Raw genomic sequence first — 19,184 nt, forward strand, 5'->3', positions numbered from 1 at the left:
AGACGGTCTGCCTTCCACGGGGCTCATGATCCTGGGGTCCTGCTCAGCGGGGAGCCTGCTTCTCTCTCAGTGCCCCGCCCACCCCCGCTCCCACCATGCTCTCACACTCTTGCTCTCAAATAAATAAATACAGTCAAAAAAAAAAAAAAAGAATTCAGTTTCATATATTAGACCTCTCCCCATTGTCTTATTCTTTGTTTTTCAACCTTTCATTTTTCCCTGCTTCATTCTAGATGTTTTCTTCTGACTAATCCTCCAATTCAGTAATTCTGTTTCAACTATTTTCAATCTACTTTTTTAAAAAAGATTTTATTTATCTATTCATGAAAGACACAGAGAGAGAGAGAGGCAGAGACATGGGCAGAGGGAGAAGCAGCCTTCCCGTGGGGAGCCTGATGCGGGACTTGATCCCAGGACCCCAGTATCACGACCTGAGCCAAAGGCTCAACCACTGAGCCACCCAGGTGCCCCCCCCAATCTACTTTTATACTTAAGCATTGATTTCTTGATTAAAAATATATTTTAATTCTAATTTAAAATATAATTTTTAATATATTTTTTAAAATATATTTTTAATTTTTAATTGGATTTTTTTTCCATTGGATTTTTAAAATAGTTTCCAGTTTGCTGCCAAAACTCTTTATTGTGCTTTCTTGACTATTTAGTCTTTTCTATAGTCTGTATCTAGTACCTAATTATCTGGATCTCTCATATTTTTATTTCTATTGTTTTTTTGTTTCATTTGTTTTTTTATTAAATTAACTTCTGGATATGCCTATATTAATTTTTAAATTTGTACACATAGCTTGAGTCTCGGGATGAGATCGGTTCCCCTGAGAGGAGTAACATTTGCTTCTATTGAGGCTCTTCAGGGCACTCCAGGAAACTTAACATTGTACCATCATCTTAATCTAATTTGAAGAATTTACATTATTTGAATTTGAATTGTAGTCCATGAGAATGCCTATTTATTATTCAGCCTTATAGTTTGTGGACTTTTAGGACCAACCCAAAGTGAAAGGATCTCATCAGGCTGTACCCCTTCTTTTTACCTTGATGGGCCCCGGACACCAATCACTATTATGTTAAGCCCCAAGATTGTCAAAAGTGCCGCTCAAACTCTTAATCTTCTCTCTGAATTGGTATGTGTCTAGGTTTCAAAACAAAACAAAACAAACAAAACAAAACAAAACAACACAACTCTAATTGCTTAGCTCACTGCCCTGGGTCTCTGTCTTCAAGATCCTAGTCTAGGGGCAGCTGGGTGGCTCAGTGGTTGAGTATCTGCCTTTGGCTCAGGTCATGATCCCAGGGTCCTGGGATCGAGTCCACATTGGGCTCCCTTCATGGAGCCTGCTTCTCCCTCTGCTTGTGTCTCTGCCTCTCTCTGTGTGTCTTTCATGAATAAATAAATGAGATCTTAAAAAAAAAAAAAAAGATCCTAATCTAGATATGCTTTACTATCTTATTTCTCTTGTCCCTTAGAATAGTGGTTTTATATTTTTGTTCTGAGTAATATTTTTATGTTACTTGTACCGAGTATGAGAGTTGTTATAAATTATGTAGTCTATTGTTATTGTAACAGAAATTATTATACTTTTCTGGTCTAAAATTTTTATTTGGTTCTAAATCTGCTCTATCACTTTTTCTGATTTCAAGTTCCCTCAAAAAATTTTAAGTAAGCTCTATACTCAACCTGGAAATCAAGAATTGCATTTGTCCAACTTCTTAAGAATTCTCAATAGGAGAGTTGGTGTATTACCCACTCCTACCAAATATTGTCATTGACTTTTAAAAATAAAAGCACAAAGAAAGAGTTAGAGGGAAAGAGAAAGGTGGAACTCATAACTGATATTTTCATTTTAGAAGTGTATTGTTTAATCTCCATATATTTTAGAATTTCCCAGGTATCTTTTTGTTATTGATTCCTAGTTTATTTTTTTAAAGATTTTATTTATTTATTCATGAGAGACACAGAGGAAGAGAGGCAGAGACACAGGCAGAGGGAGAAGCAGGCCTCCTGCAAGGAGCCTGATGTGGAACTTGATCCCAGACCCCAGGATCATGCCCTGAGCCAAAGGCAGATGCTCAACTGCTGAGCTACCCAGGAGCTCCTGATTTCTAGTTTAATTCCATTATGGCACAAGAGCAAAGACTGTATGATTTCTATTATTTTAAATTTGTTAAGATGTGTTTTGTGGCCTACAGTGTGGCCTGTCTTGGTGAATGTTCCATTTGAACTTGAAAAATACATGAATTCTGCTGTTGGATAATCTATAGATATGTAGATTATGTCAATTATATGAAGTTGGTTGATGGTGTCGGTGGTGTTGTTGAATTCAACTTTGTGTCCTTACTGATTCTCTACCTGTTGGGTCTATTTCTGAGAGGAATGGTTGATGTTTCCAACTATGATAGTGGATTTGTTTATTTCTCCCTGCAGTTCTATCAGTTTTTATAGTTTCTATCAGTTTCATATAGTTTGATGTTCTGTTGTTAGGCACATACATATTAAGAATTGTTATGTCTCTTTGGGGAATAGACACCCTTTTCATTATGTAATACCCTTTTTATCTTTGATAACCTTTCTTACTTGGTAGTTTGGCTTATTCTGGAATTAATATGACTGCTCTTGCTTTATTTTGATTAGTGTGGTGTATTTTCTTCACCCATTTAATTTAGCTTATTTATTTAAAGATTTTCTTTTATTTATTTTTAAAAGAATTTATTTATTTATTTATTTATTTATTTGAGACACAGAGAGAGAGAGAGAGAGAGAGAGAGAGAGGCAGATACACAGGCAGAGGGAGAAGCAGGCTCCTTACAGGGAGCCCGATATGGGACTTGATCCCGGGACTAGGATCACACCTTGAGCTAAAGGCAGATGCTCAACTGCTGAGTCACCCAGGCATCCCTAAAGATTTTATTTTTAAGTAATCTCTGCACCCACCATGATGCTCAGACTCATAACCCTGAGATCAACCATTGCAAACTCTACTGACTGAGTCAGCCAGGTGCCCCTCCATCCATTTACTTTTAATTTATACATAATGTGTATTTCTTGTAGGTTACTTATAGTAAGGTGTGTTTTGATCTGTTCTGATATTGTGTGTCTTTTAATTGGTACATTTAGGTCATTGACATTCAAACTGACTATTGATATAGCTGAGTTACTATCTACCATATTTGTTACTATTTTCAATTTGTTGCCCTTGTTCTGTATTTGTCTCCTATTCTTTTACTGCCTTTTGTGGGTGTAATTGAGCATTTAATATGATTCCATTTTTTTCTTCCTTTCTTAGCGTATCAGTTATCATTCTTTTTAAACTTTTTTTTTAAGTGTTACCCTACAATTTGCAACATACATTTACAACTAATCCGAATCCATTTTCGGATAACACCGTACCGCTTCATTACTCATATGAGTAATGTATAATAATAAAGTAATCCTAATTCCTTCATCCTGTCTTTTGTATCATTGCTGCCATTCATCTCACTTATATATAAGCATACCTAAGCATATGCATACATAAGATATATTCATAAGCATATATAGTCAAATACATTGTTGCTATTGTAATTTTGAACAAACTGTTATGTCAATTAAGAATAAGAAAAATAAAGTTTTTATTTTACCTTTACTTAATCCTTTGATGCTTTTCCTTTATATAGATCAGATTTTCTGGCCTATATTTTTTCCTTCTCTCTATAAAGAATTTCTTTTTTTAAAATTTTTTATTTATTATTTATGATAGTCACACAGAGAGAGAGAGAGAGGCAGAGACACAGGCAGAGGGAGAAGCAGGCTCCATGCACCGGGAGCCTGACGTGGGATTCGATCCCGGGTCTCCAGGATCGCGCCCTGGGCCAAAGGCAGGCGCCAGATCGCTGCACCACCCAGGGATCCCTCTATAAAGAATTTCTTTTAACATTTCTTGCAAGGCAGGTCCACTGGCAACACATTTCCCCAATTTATGTTTGTCTCTGAAATTCTATTTTTCCTTTACCTTTGAAGGATTATTTTTCAGTATACAGAAATCTAGATTGGTGGGTTTTTTTTCCTATCACTACTTTAAATATTTCACTGCACTCTTGTTGCTTGCGTGGTTTCTGAGGAGAAGTTGGATGTAATTCTTTGTTTCTGCATAAGTAAGATGCTTCTGTCCTCTGGCTTCTTTCAGTATTTTTTTCATCATCTTTTATTTTCTATATTTTGAAAATGATATGCTAACATTTGTTTGTTTGTTTTTTCTCTTGCATTTATCCTGCTTGGTGTTCTCTGAGCTTCCTGGATCTGTGATATAGTATCTGACATTAATTTTGAGGAAATTGTCTATCGTTACTGTTTCAAATATTTCCTTTGTTTCTTTCTCTCTTTCTTCTCCTTCTGGTACTCTCATTACATGTATGTTATACCATTTATAGTTGTCTCGAAGTCTTTGGATAGTCTTTTTTTTTTTTTCCTTATTCTTCCCTTTTTGGTTTTTGAGAATTCTATTGACATATCCTCTAGCTTAGAGATTCTTTCCTGAGGTGTGTCTACTCTATGAATAAACCCATCAGAGACATTCTTCATTTTGTTAGTGTTTTTTACCTCCAGCATTTCTTTTTGGCTCTTTCTTAGGATTTTCATCTCTGGTTCCATCTCCATCTGTTATTGCATGCTGTCGACTTTCCTCATTACAGCCCTTTAGCATAGTAATTATAGTTGCTTTAAATTCCTGCATCCCTGCCATGTCTGGTTTCAATGCTTGTTCTGTGTCTTTAAGTTGTTTTTTTGCCTTTTGATATATCTTGTAATATTTTCTTGATAGCTGGGCATGATGCCCTGGATAATAGGAACTGCTGTAAATAGGCTTTAGTAACCTGGAGTTGAGGTGTGGGGGAGGGGAAGAGCTTTATAGTACTATGATAGGTGTCAGTCTTTTAGTCTACTTATACTTCTGGAGAGTGAACTTTGAAAGTGTTTCTCATTTTTTCCTCCCTGCCTTAGGTGGGACAGGATGGCTGGAGTAGGATGAAGTTGGATATTTCTCTTTCCCAGGCCAGTTAGATAATACCACAGCTGCTTAGACACTGCTCAACTAGTTTTTGCTGATGGTAGGCCTTGTTAAGAACAGAGCTCTGGCATGTTTCAGAATGGCTCCCTCTTCTTCCTCCTATGGAAGGGGGAAGAGAGTTTTCTCCAAAATTTCCTTGGGGATCTGGCTGAGCTCCTGGAGATAAATCTCACAATATTGTGGGGCCCCTCTGAAACTGGGTTCTTCTGGAGTTTTTGAACTTTTAGATTTGTCCACACTGAGCATCCAGTAATTTGTCAATTACGGTTCAGATTTTCCTGCCTTGGCATTGGTTCCTGCAAAGGTTTTCACTTGTGAGTCTGCTCCAGTTAAAATACTGTAACTTAAAAACAACCACTAACCAACAGCAAAGGAGGCTTTCCCAAATGATGCAACCACATACAAAACAGCCAACCAGATAATTTCCTCACTTTGCTTCCACATCTGCTCTATGAAAGCCTTTTCTTTAGCTTCTACCATTAGAGTGCTCCGCACTTCTTTCAGTTTGATAATGCCCTGTGTAAATTGGTGTTTGATCAAATAATCCCACATAAATTTTAATGTGCTTCAGTTTATCTTTTAACACACTAATGCATATTTTATTTATTTATCTACTTGATTTTTGAAAAGGTAACACATAAATATGCTATAAAATTTGAATGGCTTTCCTTGCCACCTTTGCATGTTGGCTATTTAGCTATACCCTCTGTATCCATCAGAGGGATTTTATTCATATACAAAAATATGGATGTATATGGAGCAGTATGTGAGTGTATGTCAAATCGCAACACTCTACACACTGACCTTCCTCTTACTTTTTTCACTTAATATATCTTAGTGATTATTGTGTATCAGTGGACATAAAACTTCTTTTTTCTTTTTAATTGCTGCAGTTTATTTCATTGTATGGATACACCTTAATTCACTTAACCAGTGATATATTTGGAAAGTGCTTTGTGATTCAATCTGCAATCTTTTATTTTAATAGATGAGTTTAGCCCATTTACAGTTATGATGTAACAGACAAGTACCGTCTAATTATCATTTTTTCCCCTTTAAGAGTCATTATGGCTTAGTGGTTAAGAGTAAGAAATCTAAATATTTTACATTCAAATTAGCTGCAAGTCTGGATGTGCTTACATGGCATACATTCTGGACATGAAGGATAACTAAAGAAAAATGAAATGTTTTCAGGAAAAGACAGAGGGCACAGTGACTAGGTTCTAATTCTGCCTTTGACAATTACTGCTATGTGATCATGGACAAGTTACTTAATCTCTGTGTGCTTTGGTTTCCTCCCCTATAAAACAAAATAATAATGGTACCTATTTCATAGGTTTTTATGATTGAATAGTGTCTGGAACATAGTAAGGAGTATATAAATATTTGTTATTAGTATTTATAATATACTGTTTTAGTTCACCTTTAAAAATATTTTCTATATAATCTTTGAATTATTTTTAAAATATTGATTAGTTTCCTTTGGTAATTTAGACAGGTTTTATATTTTACTATTTGTTACCTTTATAACTACAGCATTTGCAATATACTTAATCCTTTGTAAAGTAATTATTATGTTTCTATTTCCTTTTCTCTCCACTTACCTGATTTTTTTCTTTTATTATTTTTTTAACTCATCTGATTTTCGAAGACATCTTATTTATCTTACTGTTTACCATTAAACCTTTAATTATGTCTTATAATTTAAAATTTCAGGTTGAAAATATAATTCTGACCCACTGACAAGGAAATCAGCATATATACACTTTTGTTTGTATCTTATTTCTTCAAAATTTGTTAGTAATATCATTAGTGCCTGTTAGGTTTTAAATATTCACTTTCTGTTTTGTGACCATGATGCCAACATTTGTCTAAGACTTAGTCCCACACTAATGGATTCACTGTTCATCTTCAAAATGTTTTGCTGTCATCTTTTACTTGAATGGCAATTTTGTTGGGTATAAATTTCCTAGATCTCTCTTTGATTGAAGGTTTTCAGGGCTGTGTTCTAGTGGTTTCTTTCCCTTTCATCACGGCAACATTTTCAGATGAATGTTCATCTACCATTTCTGTTTCCTTCTCCGTCTTTCCTCCTTTCTTAAAGTATCTTTGAATAGATCCAAGATTGGTTTCTTTTTGATTATTTCTTATCTTGTAACAAAGTGAGCCCTTCCTGGACTAGCTATTTATAGAAGGTTCATTTGGGGGACAAGCTGTGATCTTGTTCCAGTCTAGCAGAAATCCACCATGGTTCACAGTGATGTTCCTTACAATGCAAGCTTGATTTGTGGGATTGACTTCTGTTATCCTTGCATTTGCTGGTTTGCTCACAATGAGTTATTTTGCCTTACATTTGGCCTTACCAAGAGATTGCTTCCAGCAAATGAGTTTCTGTGTGATTATTCAGGCCTCCCTTCCCTGCTGTTCCTTGGTACCATTCAGTTCTAGGGTTGCTTTCACTGACAGCCCATGAATCTTGTTCCTACTAATCAAAGAAGGAGTTTTTTGTTTTTGTTTTTCCTTTTTGGGTTATGTCACCAATTTTGGATTACTCTGCTCTACCAGCTTTTTAACCACAGGCTCTTGGTATCTTCCTAAACTTCTGTTTGACCTTGACTACATTTGTCAGTCTCACCTCATTTGCTGTAGTGGGGGTCATAGATCCTGCTTAGTTTTATCAAAGATAGAGCCTTTTCTTGGTTTTATTGTATTCTCTGAGAGGAGAATTGGGCAGTATGGTCTTTTAACTATAATTGAAAGACCAGAATATGTATGTATAAATAAATATATATATATGTATATTCAAAATACATATTTATATGTATAAATATAAAAAATATATTTTAAAGATTTTGTTTATTTATTCATGAGAAACACACACACAGAGGCAGAGACAGAAGTAGAGGGAGAAGCAGGCTCCATGCAGGGATCCTGATGTGGGACTTGATCCCAGGACCGCAGGATTATGCCCTGAGCCAAAGGCAAGCGCTCAACCCCTGAGCCACCCAGGCGTCCCACACTAAGATTTTATATTGTGACTTATTGCTAAATAATTTGATGTTGTAAAAATGATTTTGCATTTTTTTTTTACAACAGCAACTGAGGCATGAAAATCTGGTGAATCTGTTGGAAGTGTGTAAGAAAAAAAAACGATGGTACCTAGTCTTTGAATTTGTTGACCATACAATTCTTGATGACTTGGAGCTCTTTCCCAATGGACTAGACTACCAACTGGTTCAAAAGTATTTGTTTCAGATTATTAATGGAATTGGATTTTGTCACAGTCACAATGTAAGTGTTTAGTTTAAATAACTATTTTGCCAACAATTAACTTACCAGATATCATCACTTAATGAGACACTTGCCTGAAGTTTGGACCAGTCAAATAATTGAATGAACCACGTTACTTTGATATTTGCCAATTTTCATGTTTCATCATAATGTGGTCTTTCCTCCAACATTTTATTATAAAAATTTTAGTTGATACTGAAAAATGAAAGAGTGTACATGAATAGAGTGTACATGAATACCCACACAACTACCACATGAATTCTTTACCTGTTAACATTTTACTGTATTTGCTATATGATATTTATTCATGTAGTCATTCATTTATCTACCCATTAACCTGTGTTATTTATTTATGCATAAGTTGCAGACATCAGTACACTTCAACTTTAAATACTTCAGCTATGCATATTAAATTATTTGTTTGCCTCTTTTTTTTAAAGATTTTATTTGTTTGAGAGAGAGAGTAAGCCAGCGAGAGAGCACACAAGCTGGGGCAGTAGCAGAGAGAGGGAAAAGCAGACTCCCCACTGAGTAGGGAGCCTGATGCAGGGCTTATTCCCAGGACCCTGGGATCATGACCCAAGCGGAAACTGAGCCACCAGGAGCCCATGTTTTTTGTTTTTTAGGTGACATTTGCTAAGTGAAAAGCACAAATTTTTTTTTTTTTTTTTTTTTTTTAATTTATGATAGTCACAGAGAGAGAGAGAGAGGCAGAGACACAGGCAGAGGGAGAAGCAGGCTCCATGCACCGGGAGCCCAATGTGGGATTCGATCCCCGGTCTCCAGGATCGCACCCTGGGCCAAAGGCAGGCGCCAAACCGCTGCACCACCCAGGGATCCCAAGCACAAATTTTAAGTTCAGATTCTCTTGCCTAGTTGTGAAATATGAAAATCCCTGCTTTTACTCTGTTGTCTATCACAATGATTTTATATCCTTTGAGAATCATATAAAAGCACCTGTAGGTGAAATGACACTTGTAAGTATAAAATAAATAACTCAACACATTGATTCTGCCCAGTTTGTTTTTTTAAGGTTTTATTTGTTTATTCATGAGAGACACAGAGAGAGGGAGACACAGGCAGATGGAGAAGTAGGCTCTGTGCAGGGAGCCCCATGTGATACGCAATCCTGGGGCCGGGATCCACGATTACGCCCTGAGCTGAAGGCAGGCGCCAAACCACTGAGCCAGCCAGACACCCTGATTCTGCCAGTTTTATGAAATATATTTATTTTTATTTTTATTTTTATTTTTTTAATTTTTTTTAATTTTTATTTATTTATGATAGTCACAGAGAGAGAGAGAGAGAGAAAGAGAGGCAGAGACACAGGCAGAGGGAGAAGCAGGCTCCATGCACCACCGGGAGCCCGATGTGGGACTCGATTCCGGGTCTCCAGGATCGCGCCCTGGGCCAAAGGCAGACGCCAAACCACTGCGCCACCCAGGGATCCCCTGAAATATATTTTTTAAAGACTTTATTTATTTGGCAGATAGAGTCAGAGAGCAGGGGAAATGGCAGAGGGAGAGGGAGAAGCAGACTTCCTGCTGAGCAGAGCCTGATGCTGGGCTTGATCTCAGGACCCTGGATCATGACCTGAGCTGAAGGCAGATGCTTAACTGACTGGGCCACCCAGGCACCCCTTACCAAATATTTTTAAATCGCATTTTAAAATGTGTGTGATTGTATAAGTAACAAATGCTAATAGTAGATATGGGGCTGACCCTGTGACCTCACCCGGATGTCTAGGATGAGACAGAAGTTGGTAGCCTATGCAAAATGCTCAGCAGTGACAGATTGCTATTTAGGATGCTGGTCCTCTGAAAGAGTTTAAAATAAATATATTATAAAAATTTTCAAAATGAAGCTTATGTGTATTAGAGAATGAGGCCTAGTAGTTTACTTGGCCTAGCTGTGGATTTTTAGTATTGTCTCCCAGCATCCTGTTTTCTGCTTCCATAGTCTCTCCTTTAAAAATCTTAACCACTGACTTTGTTGTACCCTTTTTACATTTCTAATTGCCTGATGAATGTTTCCACCTAAAAGCCCATATGGCTAAAACTAAACTAGTAATTATTCCATCAGAGCTAGCTTTTTTAAGACTTCTTTTTATGGAACCACCATTAGATTTAGATTTAGATTTCCAGGTTTAAGTAAAATATCTGAGATTACTTCCTAAATTCTGTTGATTTTTATTGAGAATATTTCTAAATTGTATCTTTTCCATTCCATTTCTCTGAACACCAGCCTAGTTTAGGTTCTTACCATCTCATAATGTCCCAGTGTTCTTCTCCTGGCCTCTCTCCCTCTTTCTAATTTAGTTTATTTATGGCCAATATCTTTAAACACCATATTGATTATGTCACTTCCATGGGTTTCCATTGCCTTGACACAAACTCAGACTTCCCAGTCTGGCAGTTGAAGCAGCCTTCCTCCCTAGTGTATAACCTCCACTTTAGAAAAATATTTCCCTAGAGTTTCCTGATCTATTTTTGTCTTCACTTTTTCTTCTTTTTTAAAATTAATTAATTATTTTAAAGATTTATTTATTTATTTATTTATTCATGAGAGACAGAGAGAGAGAGGCAGAGACGCAGGCAGAGGAAGAAGCAGGCTCTCTGCAGGGAGCCCAATGTGGGACTTGATCCCAGGACTCCAGGATCATGCCCTGAGCCAAAGGCAGGTGCTCAACCACTGAGCCACCCAGACATCCCTCTTTTTCTTTTTTTAAAAAGGATTTATTTATTTATTTATTTATTTATTTGAGAGAGACAGAGACAGAGAGAGGGAAAGAGATGGAGAGAGAGAGAAGCAGATTCCCCGCTGAACAGGGAGTGGGACTTGGGGCTGGATCCCACAACCCTGAGATCATGACCTCAGCCAAAATCAAGTCAGATGCTCAACCTGGAGCTGAGACACCTAGGTGCCCCTCAAATTCAGTCTTTTGCTCTCCTTGTTACTTTCATTTGGATTGTCCTTCCATTTATCCAGGTTGCATATAGTATTAAAGACCTATCTTAGAACCCAGCCCTTCATTAAAATTTTCCATGACCACTCTAGTCTTCAATGATAGCCTTACTCTGTTATCTGTTAGTCTTGAGAGTGAGTAGTCATTAACAGAACAGTTGATTTGGTATTTAATAATATATATTTCATCCAATATCTTTGATTGTCTAAGTGAAATTTCAAGCATTAGTATTTCTTGCCTTGCCAGGTCCCAATTACTTGAGAGCCAGGAACGATTTTATGTGCTTTTACTTGTATTTGTTATAGGGAGAAAAATAGTACCCTGCACATGGCAGGTCCTCAAAAAATAATTTGCTTAACTTGATGTCCCAATATATGCCATATTCTGTTTTTTGTCTTAGATTATACACAGAGATATAAAGCCAGAGAACATATTAGTCTCCCAGTCTGGTGTTGTCAAGTTATGTGATTTTGGATTTGCACGAACATTGGCAGCTCCTGGGGAAATTTATACTGATTATGTGGCAACCCGATGGTACAGAGCCCCAGAACTATTGGTCGGTGATGTCAAGTATGGCAAGTAAGACATCCATGAGGGTGTGGAGGGCAGGTTTAATCCTTTTTTCTTGATAATATAACTTTTTCCTGATAATATGTTTCTAATTTAATCAAAGATCCTTATAGCACTGAAAGGAAGTTTTGCACTTAGGGAACTGACTTATTCTTTTGGGAGCCTCCTCTTTAAATGTTTTTGGTGCAATGAGTTGGGGAAAGCATACTTATTTTAAAGGTAGGGAAGTCAAGGTGAGTAAGTGGGCTATATTTTACCACGGGTTGGAAATAGATATATTTATCACTTGTAAAGAGAGGAAGTGTTTTTTAAAATTTCTTTTTATTTCTTTTAATTTTTATTTAAATTCAATTTGCCAACATATAGTATAACACCCAGTGTTCATCCCATCAAGTGTCCTCCTTAGTGCCTGTCACCCAGTCACCCCATCTCCCTACCCATTTCCCCTTCCACAACCTTTTGTTTGTTTTCCAGAGTTAGGAGTCAAGAGAGGGAATGTTGATTGGCTAAATCTGACAGTGTTGGAATGAGGCAAGGTGAAGATGGCAAGGATGGGGGTAGAAACATATTTGAGTAAGATGATTTTTTTTTGAGTAAGATGTTTTTAAAATAAATTATCTGCACAAATGAATTATTTAGATAAGAAGGGATGGCAACCTTTACTGCTTTTGGTAGAAATCTTCCTAAAATGTTTTCTTACTTTCTGTGTTTTCAGTGCACACATCATTTAATATTTTCTTAATTACACTGAGTTCCCATTTTATTGTTATATAGTAACCTTTGTGCCATTTTATTTTATTTTTTAAAAAGATTGTTTTTTAAAAAAGAAAAAGATTGCTTTTTTTTGGAGGAGGGAGAGGGGCAGAGGGAGAAAAAGTCTTAAGCAGACTCTGCATAAAGCATGGATCCCAATATGAGGCTCGATCTCACAACCTGGTCATGACCTGATCTGAAACCAAGAGTTGGAGACCCATCCGATTGTACCACCCAGGCTCCCCTGTACCATTGTATAATTCAGCTATGACCTTAAGCAATTTCAAGGTAGTTGTCTCTATGCTAAGGACACCAGCATATTCTTCTTTAAGTTCTTGTGACTGATTTTTAAGACAGTTTTTCTATATTTCCCCTGTTAGCTTTCAGTTCTCCTTGCTGTTACTGAATGTGTCTCCAACAGCCTTCTGGTATGCTGTTTTCGGGGTGTGGTGGGATAGGCCGATCAACCTTGTTAGAATTATGTATAAACAAAGAATAGATAGGCTCCAGATGAAAACCCAAAAGGCTTATTTCCAGAATAATGTACACATAATAACAATTTTGACTTTTCAGAAGCCTTTTCCCTCTTATGATTGAAGTTCCTGGAAATATAACTTGGGTAAAATTGGGAATTAGTATTTTAACTTTATAGGGAAATGTATTTTTATGGGTATTTTAAAGCTTATCACTAGCAGTCACAATAAACATCGTAGGATGCCAGACTTTATACCACATTGCTTTTATTTCAGGGCTGTTGATGTATGGGCCATTGGTTGTCTGGTAACTGAAATGCTCATGGGGGAACCCCTTTTTCCTGGAGATTCTGATATTGATCAGCTATATCATATTATGATGTGTTTAGGTAAGATTATGCATCTGCATTTTAAATTTTAGAATTTTTTTCCCTCATGTTTTTGTTTGTATTGATTTTACAAGTTGTTGGTATATTAAAGATGATATGTGTTTTAGCTGACAGTAGAGAGCAAATAGGAAAATCTCAACTATCTATGTATATTAATTCTTCTCAGCCTGGCTTTGGTTTGTCTGACGTATGGTCTTATTCATGCTCTCATATACCCTCCTGTCCCACTCCACACAAAGACCAAAGACTGTAAATTTTCTCTGTACTTTTGCATTCAGTAAATCACATGTAAATGATGCAAATGATCATTTTTTTTTCTTTGGGTTAGCAAGCATTTGGTGTACTATTACTATTACCCTCATATTCACCTTCAAATTGAGACACAGAGACTTCTAGGTAGTTTACTTTTTAAAAAATATTTTATTTATTTATTTATTTATTCATGAGAGACACACAGAGAGAGGCAGAGACACAGGCAGAGGGAGAAGCAGGCTCCCTGCAGGGACCCCGATGTGGGACTAAACCCAGGACTCTGGGATCACGCCCTGAGCCAAAGGCAGACGCTCAACTGCTGAGCCACCCAGGCATTCCTTTTTAGGTAATTTAATCTTAGTGCTTTGGACAGAATTTTAAACCTAGACTATCAAAGTCTTCTTACATTTGTTGAAATATTAGCTTCATAGTTGTTTTAAACTCGATTAGGCACTGAAGTCAAAGAAAAAGTGCTCAAATCAGACCTTAGACATAGGTACAAAATCAACAGATGTTTTAATTTTTTTAAATTAAAATAATTTGATTTTAATTTTAGAATTAAATTCTCAAAAAGAGTGGAACTGATTATCTAGATTAGATTTTGATCATATGACTAATAATATTTTCATTGTTTTGGATGGCACTTTATGCTTTGTTGTTAGAAGTATCTAAAAAATTATAACATTCTTTACTTGTCCTTTTTCTGTGTTCCCTTGTAACTTCAGTTCTATATATAGTGGTTTTGAATTTTCTAAATGAGTAGGTTGAGATAAGAATGTTAATTTTCTTTAGTTGACTTGCATCAACACCATTGTGAATGAAGACCTCCAGGTGCACCACCCTGAGAACACAGTTTTTGGTTGATTTTGCATGCTGAGAGTCTCAAGTCTGTAAGCAGTGTTCTACTCTTTGGTCCCGTCCACATTATATGTTTCTTTGCCATTTCTGTCATGATGTATAATGACAGAGATGTGTGCTTTTCTCACTTCCAGGTAATCTAATTCCAAGACATCAGGAGCTGTTTTATAAAAATCCTATGTTTGCTGGAGTAAGGTTGCCTGAAATCAAGGAAATAGAACCTCTTGAAAGACGCTATCCCAAGCTTTCTGAAGTTGTGATAGATTTAGCAAAGGTAATCAAACTGTTTACTTTCTTATAGTGAATTTATGTTATAGAGACTTGATTTTCTCTTTTTCTTGTCTAGTTGATATTTTAGGTAAAAAATTTCAATATTGATTTAATTTAATTTAATCGACTTATTTATTTTAAGTAAACTCTACCCCTGACATGGGGCTCAAACTTACGACTCTGGGATCAAGAGCTGTACTCTGAAGTCAAGAGTCCCATGTTTTGCCAACTGAGCCAGCCAGAAGACCGCCTCCCACCCATTCTTGCCTTTTTTTTTTTTTTTCCTGCCAGTAGGCTCCTTTTTTAAAAAATATTTTATTTATTTATTTAAGAGAGAGAGAGAGACAGAGATAGAGACAGAGAGCACAAGTGGGGAGGAGAGGAAGAAGCAGGCTCCCTGCTCAGAGTGGAGGCTCAACCCCAGGACCCTGGGATCGTGACCTGAGCTGAAGGCAGACGCTTAAATAATTGAGCCACCCAGATACCCCCTGCCAGTAGGTTCTTAAGCTCAACTTGGAGCTCTAACTCCCAACCACAAGATTAAGAGTTACATGCTCCACTGACTGAGACAACCAGGTACTCTTCTATTGATTTTATTTTTGTATATTTAGAAAGAGGTTAAATAATTTAGCAGGAGGATATTCAGAGAGAAAGGCCTAAAAAATTTGCTTGTCTTGGGATCCCTGGGTGGCGCAGCGGTTTAGCGCCTGCCTTTGGCCCAGGGCGTGATCCTGGAGACCCGGGATCGAATCCCACATCGGGCTCCCAGTGCATGGAGCCTGCTTCTCCCTCTGCCTGTGTCTCTGCCTCTCTCTCTCTCTCTCTCTCTCTGTGTGACTATCATAAATAAATAAAAGTTAAAAAAAAAATTTGCTTGTCTTAAGAAACTATTTAGTATTATCTAGCATGTTTTAAGTGAAAACATCCTTCCTCACAACAATATCTTTTTAATGTTTAATACTTAAAATGCAGGCCTATGTAACTAGAAAAGAGAAGAAAAGTAGAATAAGGAAATAAAAAAGAAAGGTAAAGAAGTAGCAAAATATAAAATGTAGGGCATAGGATCATGACCTATACTGTATCGTTGAAGAGGCTTTCGGTTAGCCCCTGGATTCACTGAAGCTAATTTACAAGTGATCCTCACCTTTGCCTTCTCTTTGAAGAAGATACTAACTGGGAAATTCTCACTGGACCTTTCAAATTGTTAGCTCAAAAAATTCTTATTAATTAGAACTGTCCTGAAGTATTGATAAAATAATTACAGTATAGCTGAAATACCAGGATCATATGACATTTACTCAAGATATTTTTTGCTTTTTAAATTTTTGAAATAACCCATTAAAAAAGTTTACTAAGCTTAAAAAACTATAACAGGTTCTTTTTTAAAATAACAAGTTCTTAGTAGAATACATTGCTGCTTTTCTACATAATCTTCTAATGGATTCAAATATTTTTCATTGAGACCAGCTTTATGACCTATTTATAAAGATTTAAAGGGAATTAAGGTAAAACTATTATCCAATTTATGTCCCTTAGAACTATGTAACTTTTAAACATTTTATTTTTTTTTTAATTTTTTTATTTTTATTTTTTATTTATTTATTTTTTTTTTTAAATTTTTATTTATTTATGATAGTCACAGAGAGAGAGAGAGAGAGGCAGAGACATAGTCAGAGGGAGAAGCAGGCTCCATGCACCGGGAGCCCGATGTGGGATTCGATCCCGGGTCTCCAGGATCGCGCCCTGGGCCAAAGGCAGGCGCCAAACCGCTGCGCCACCCAGGGATCCCACTTTTAAACATTTTATTATGGAAAATTTCAAATATAGAAAAGAAAGTAGAAAGAATATAGTAGTATAATGAGCCCTCCTGTACTTACCTAGCTGCAGCAATTAACAACCTTTTGACAATCTTTTACCTATCTCAACTTTGTTTTTTGTAGTATTCTGAAGCAAATCCCAGAAACTATATTATTTCACTCATAAATACCTTAATTATTTGTAGAACTTGTTCACTTAAAGCTATTTATTGAGTTACTCCTATTTTTACTGGCATTGAGTGGTTCCAATAAATCAGAACAAGACCTGCATTATAATAAAATATACCTATGTAAGGTATCCAGCACAGTAATATACACAGAATAAGCCCTTTCCCTTCCATTCTGCAAGGGCATTAAATAAAAATTTACAGTTCCCTAATATTACAAAATATCTAACCAGTGCTCAATATTTCATTGATTTTCTCATAATTTCTTTTTATAGTTTGAATTAGGATCCACATGAAGTGTATAGATCACAATTGGTTGATATATCTTAATTTACAAGCTCATATCCACCTCTTTCTTTTTGTTTAAACCTAGTCATTTATTTGATAAAGTAGGTTATTTGACCCTTAGAATTTTCTACATAGTATAGTTTAATATGTTCCTCTATGTTCTGTATTTCCTATAAACTCATAGTAGAGCTAGAGCTTGATCAGAATCAGGTTGATTTTTGACAAGAGTACATCATAAGAAGTTTATGTATTTCCATCTAGAGACATGGTGGTCTTTCTTTTTGTGATATTAGCAGCCATTGGTGGTCATGGTCTAGATTTGTACTTTATTCTTTATCATTTATTATACATTTTTAAAATTCATTGACTATAAAGAGTGATTTTCTATTTTTCTATATTTAGAAATGTAAATGTAACCAGTTTTTCTTTGATATGAGCTGTGTATATTCCTTGGTTTTCCAGAAATGCTTACATATTGACCCAGACAAAAGACCCTTCTGTGCTGAGCTCCTTCACCATGATTTCTTTCATATGGATGGATTTGCTGAGAGGTATAGTTCTGACTCATATTTTCTGGGGTACCCCAATCTAGAGTTAAAGTAAGGGTATTCTCTTATTTCTCTACCCCCCTGATTTTATAGGATCTCAAATATTTACCACCCTACCTCTACTCACTCTTAGCTATAATACTGTTTCTAGGAGTGATCCCCTGAATTCACTAAATTAGACATCTTGGTTTTCATGAAGCAGTCACTTCGTGATTTTCTTTCTGTTTCCCATGGTGACATCTACTACTCAGGTCACTGATTTGTATGTGGCTACCAGCTGTGTGATGCCATCATCTTGGGTACAGATATGTTTGCAAAGGTGCCATCTCCTGTTGCCATTGAACTCACACCACACCTAGTCCCATAACACTGTTGTCACTGCTATGCTAGAACCTTGATGTGCCAAACTTGTGTGTGCCAGCACTGCTGACATGGTCTCTTGTGCTATCCCAGCTGCTGGCATCACTGCAGCTAACAAAATAAAAAATAGTGAGATGAGTGGCAATGACAATGCTTTATATTTTTGCAAATCTATTTAATAGCTTAATAAAAGATACCTTGTTTCTCTTATTTGCATTTGCATTGAGTTAGTTGTGACATGTTGTTTTGATTGAGATATATGAAGAAACTTTAGCTTCACTTGCAAAATGGAAGAGTATAATGTACTTGCAAAATGGAAGAGTATAATGATTGATCTTTTAGTTAATTGTGAGTATTCTTTATTGATTACATACCCAGAACTTTGTTACTATACCAAAATTTGACAGTGGTAGTTTGTTAAAAGTTGGTTGCATTGTGGAATCTGAAGTGTATCAGTGAATTTTTCTTACCCTGTTACATTGAAATCCATTTGTCTATCTTGTACTTCGAATAGATCTTTTACCCATGCATGCTTTTTTAACATCATGATTAGTCATTTAGAAAATATTGTTTTGCTAAATAATGTAGATCTTTAAAATGATAACATATTTCATTATATAATATCAAAAAGCCACATTCTCTGTCATCAGAAAAGTCTTTTTAGGTATTGGGAATTTGTTAAGGTCACAGTAGTGGACACAAGTTTAAGAGAATTCTAATTTTGCATAAAAGTTTGAATTTTATCATTTACACAAATATTATCAGTCGTTTTCTTATGTTCACTAAAAAGAAATGTCTGCAGAATACTCCAAGCCTGAATAACTGTAGTTTTCTGTTCGTCTTTCTTTCAAGTAAAAATGTTCCATGAAAACGGTGGTTAGTTTAGTTTGGATTTCAAATAATCACACAGTTCCTTTTTTTAAGACAGCCATTGCACTTTGGTTCATAGCAGAGGTGCTTTATGCATATTCTCTTCTTCACACAGAATATGAAAAAAAAGATATCTGTTCAAAGGTTTATTTTTTAATATTTTTAAAAGATATTCTTTATTTATTCATGAGAGACACACAGAGAGAGGCAGAGGGAGAAGCAGGCTCCATGCAGGAAGCCTGATGTGGGACTC

General features: G+C 36.1%; 1 protein-coding gene across 2 annotated transcripts in view; it reads left to right on the top strand.

Moving 5' to 3' along the window:
- CDKL2 (cyclin dependent kinase like 2) overlaps positions 1-19,184 on the top strand; it is a 48,724-nt gene that overhangs the window by 12,133 nt on the left and 17,407 nt on the right. For both annotated transcript variants that reach the window (XR_005382961.1, XM_038582429.1), the window contains exons 3-7: positions 8,157-8,351; positions 11,717-11,895; positions 13,389-13,501; positions 14,746-14,885; positions 17,616-17,704. Coding sequence is in view for 1 of the 2 variants with exons in the window: in XM_038582429.1 (XP_038438357.1) it covers positions 8,157-8,351; positions 11,717-11,895; positions 13,389-13,501; positions 14,746-14,885; positions 17,616-17,704 (716 nt within the window). In the remaining variant the exon portion in view is untranslated. The remainder of the gene's footprint in view (positions 1-8,156; positions 8,352-11,716; positions 11,896-13,388; positions 13,502-14,745; positions 14,886-17,615; positions 17,705-19,184) is intronic.

This window comes from Canis lupus, chromosome 32 (genome assembly GCF_011100685.1).
Source record: "Canis lupus familiaris isolate Mischka breed German Shepherd chromosome 32, alternate assembly UU_Cfam_GSD_1.0, whole genome shotgun sequence".
NCBI classification, from domain to species: Eukaryota; Metazoa; Chordata; class Mammalia; order Carnivora; family Canidae; genus Canis; species Canis lupus.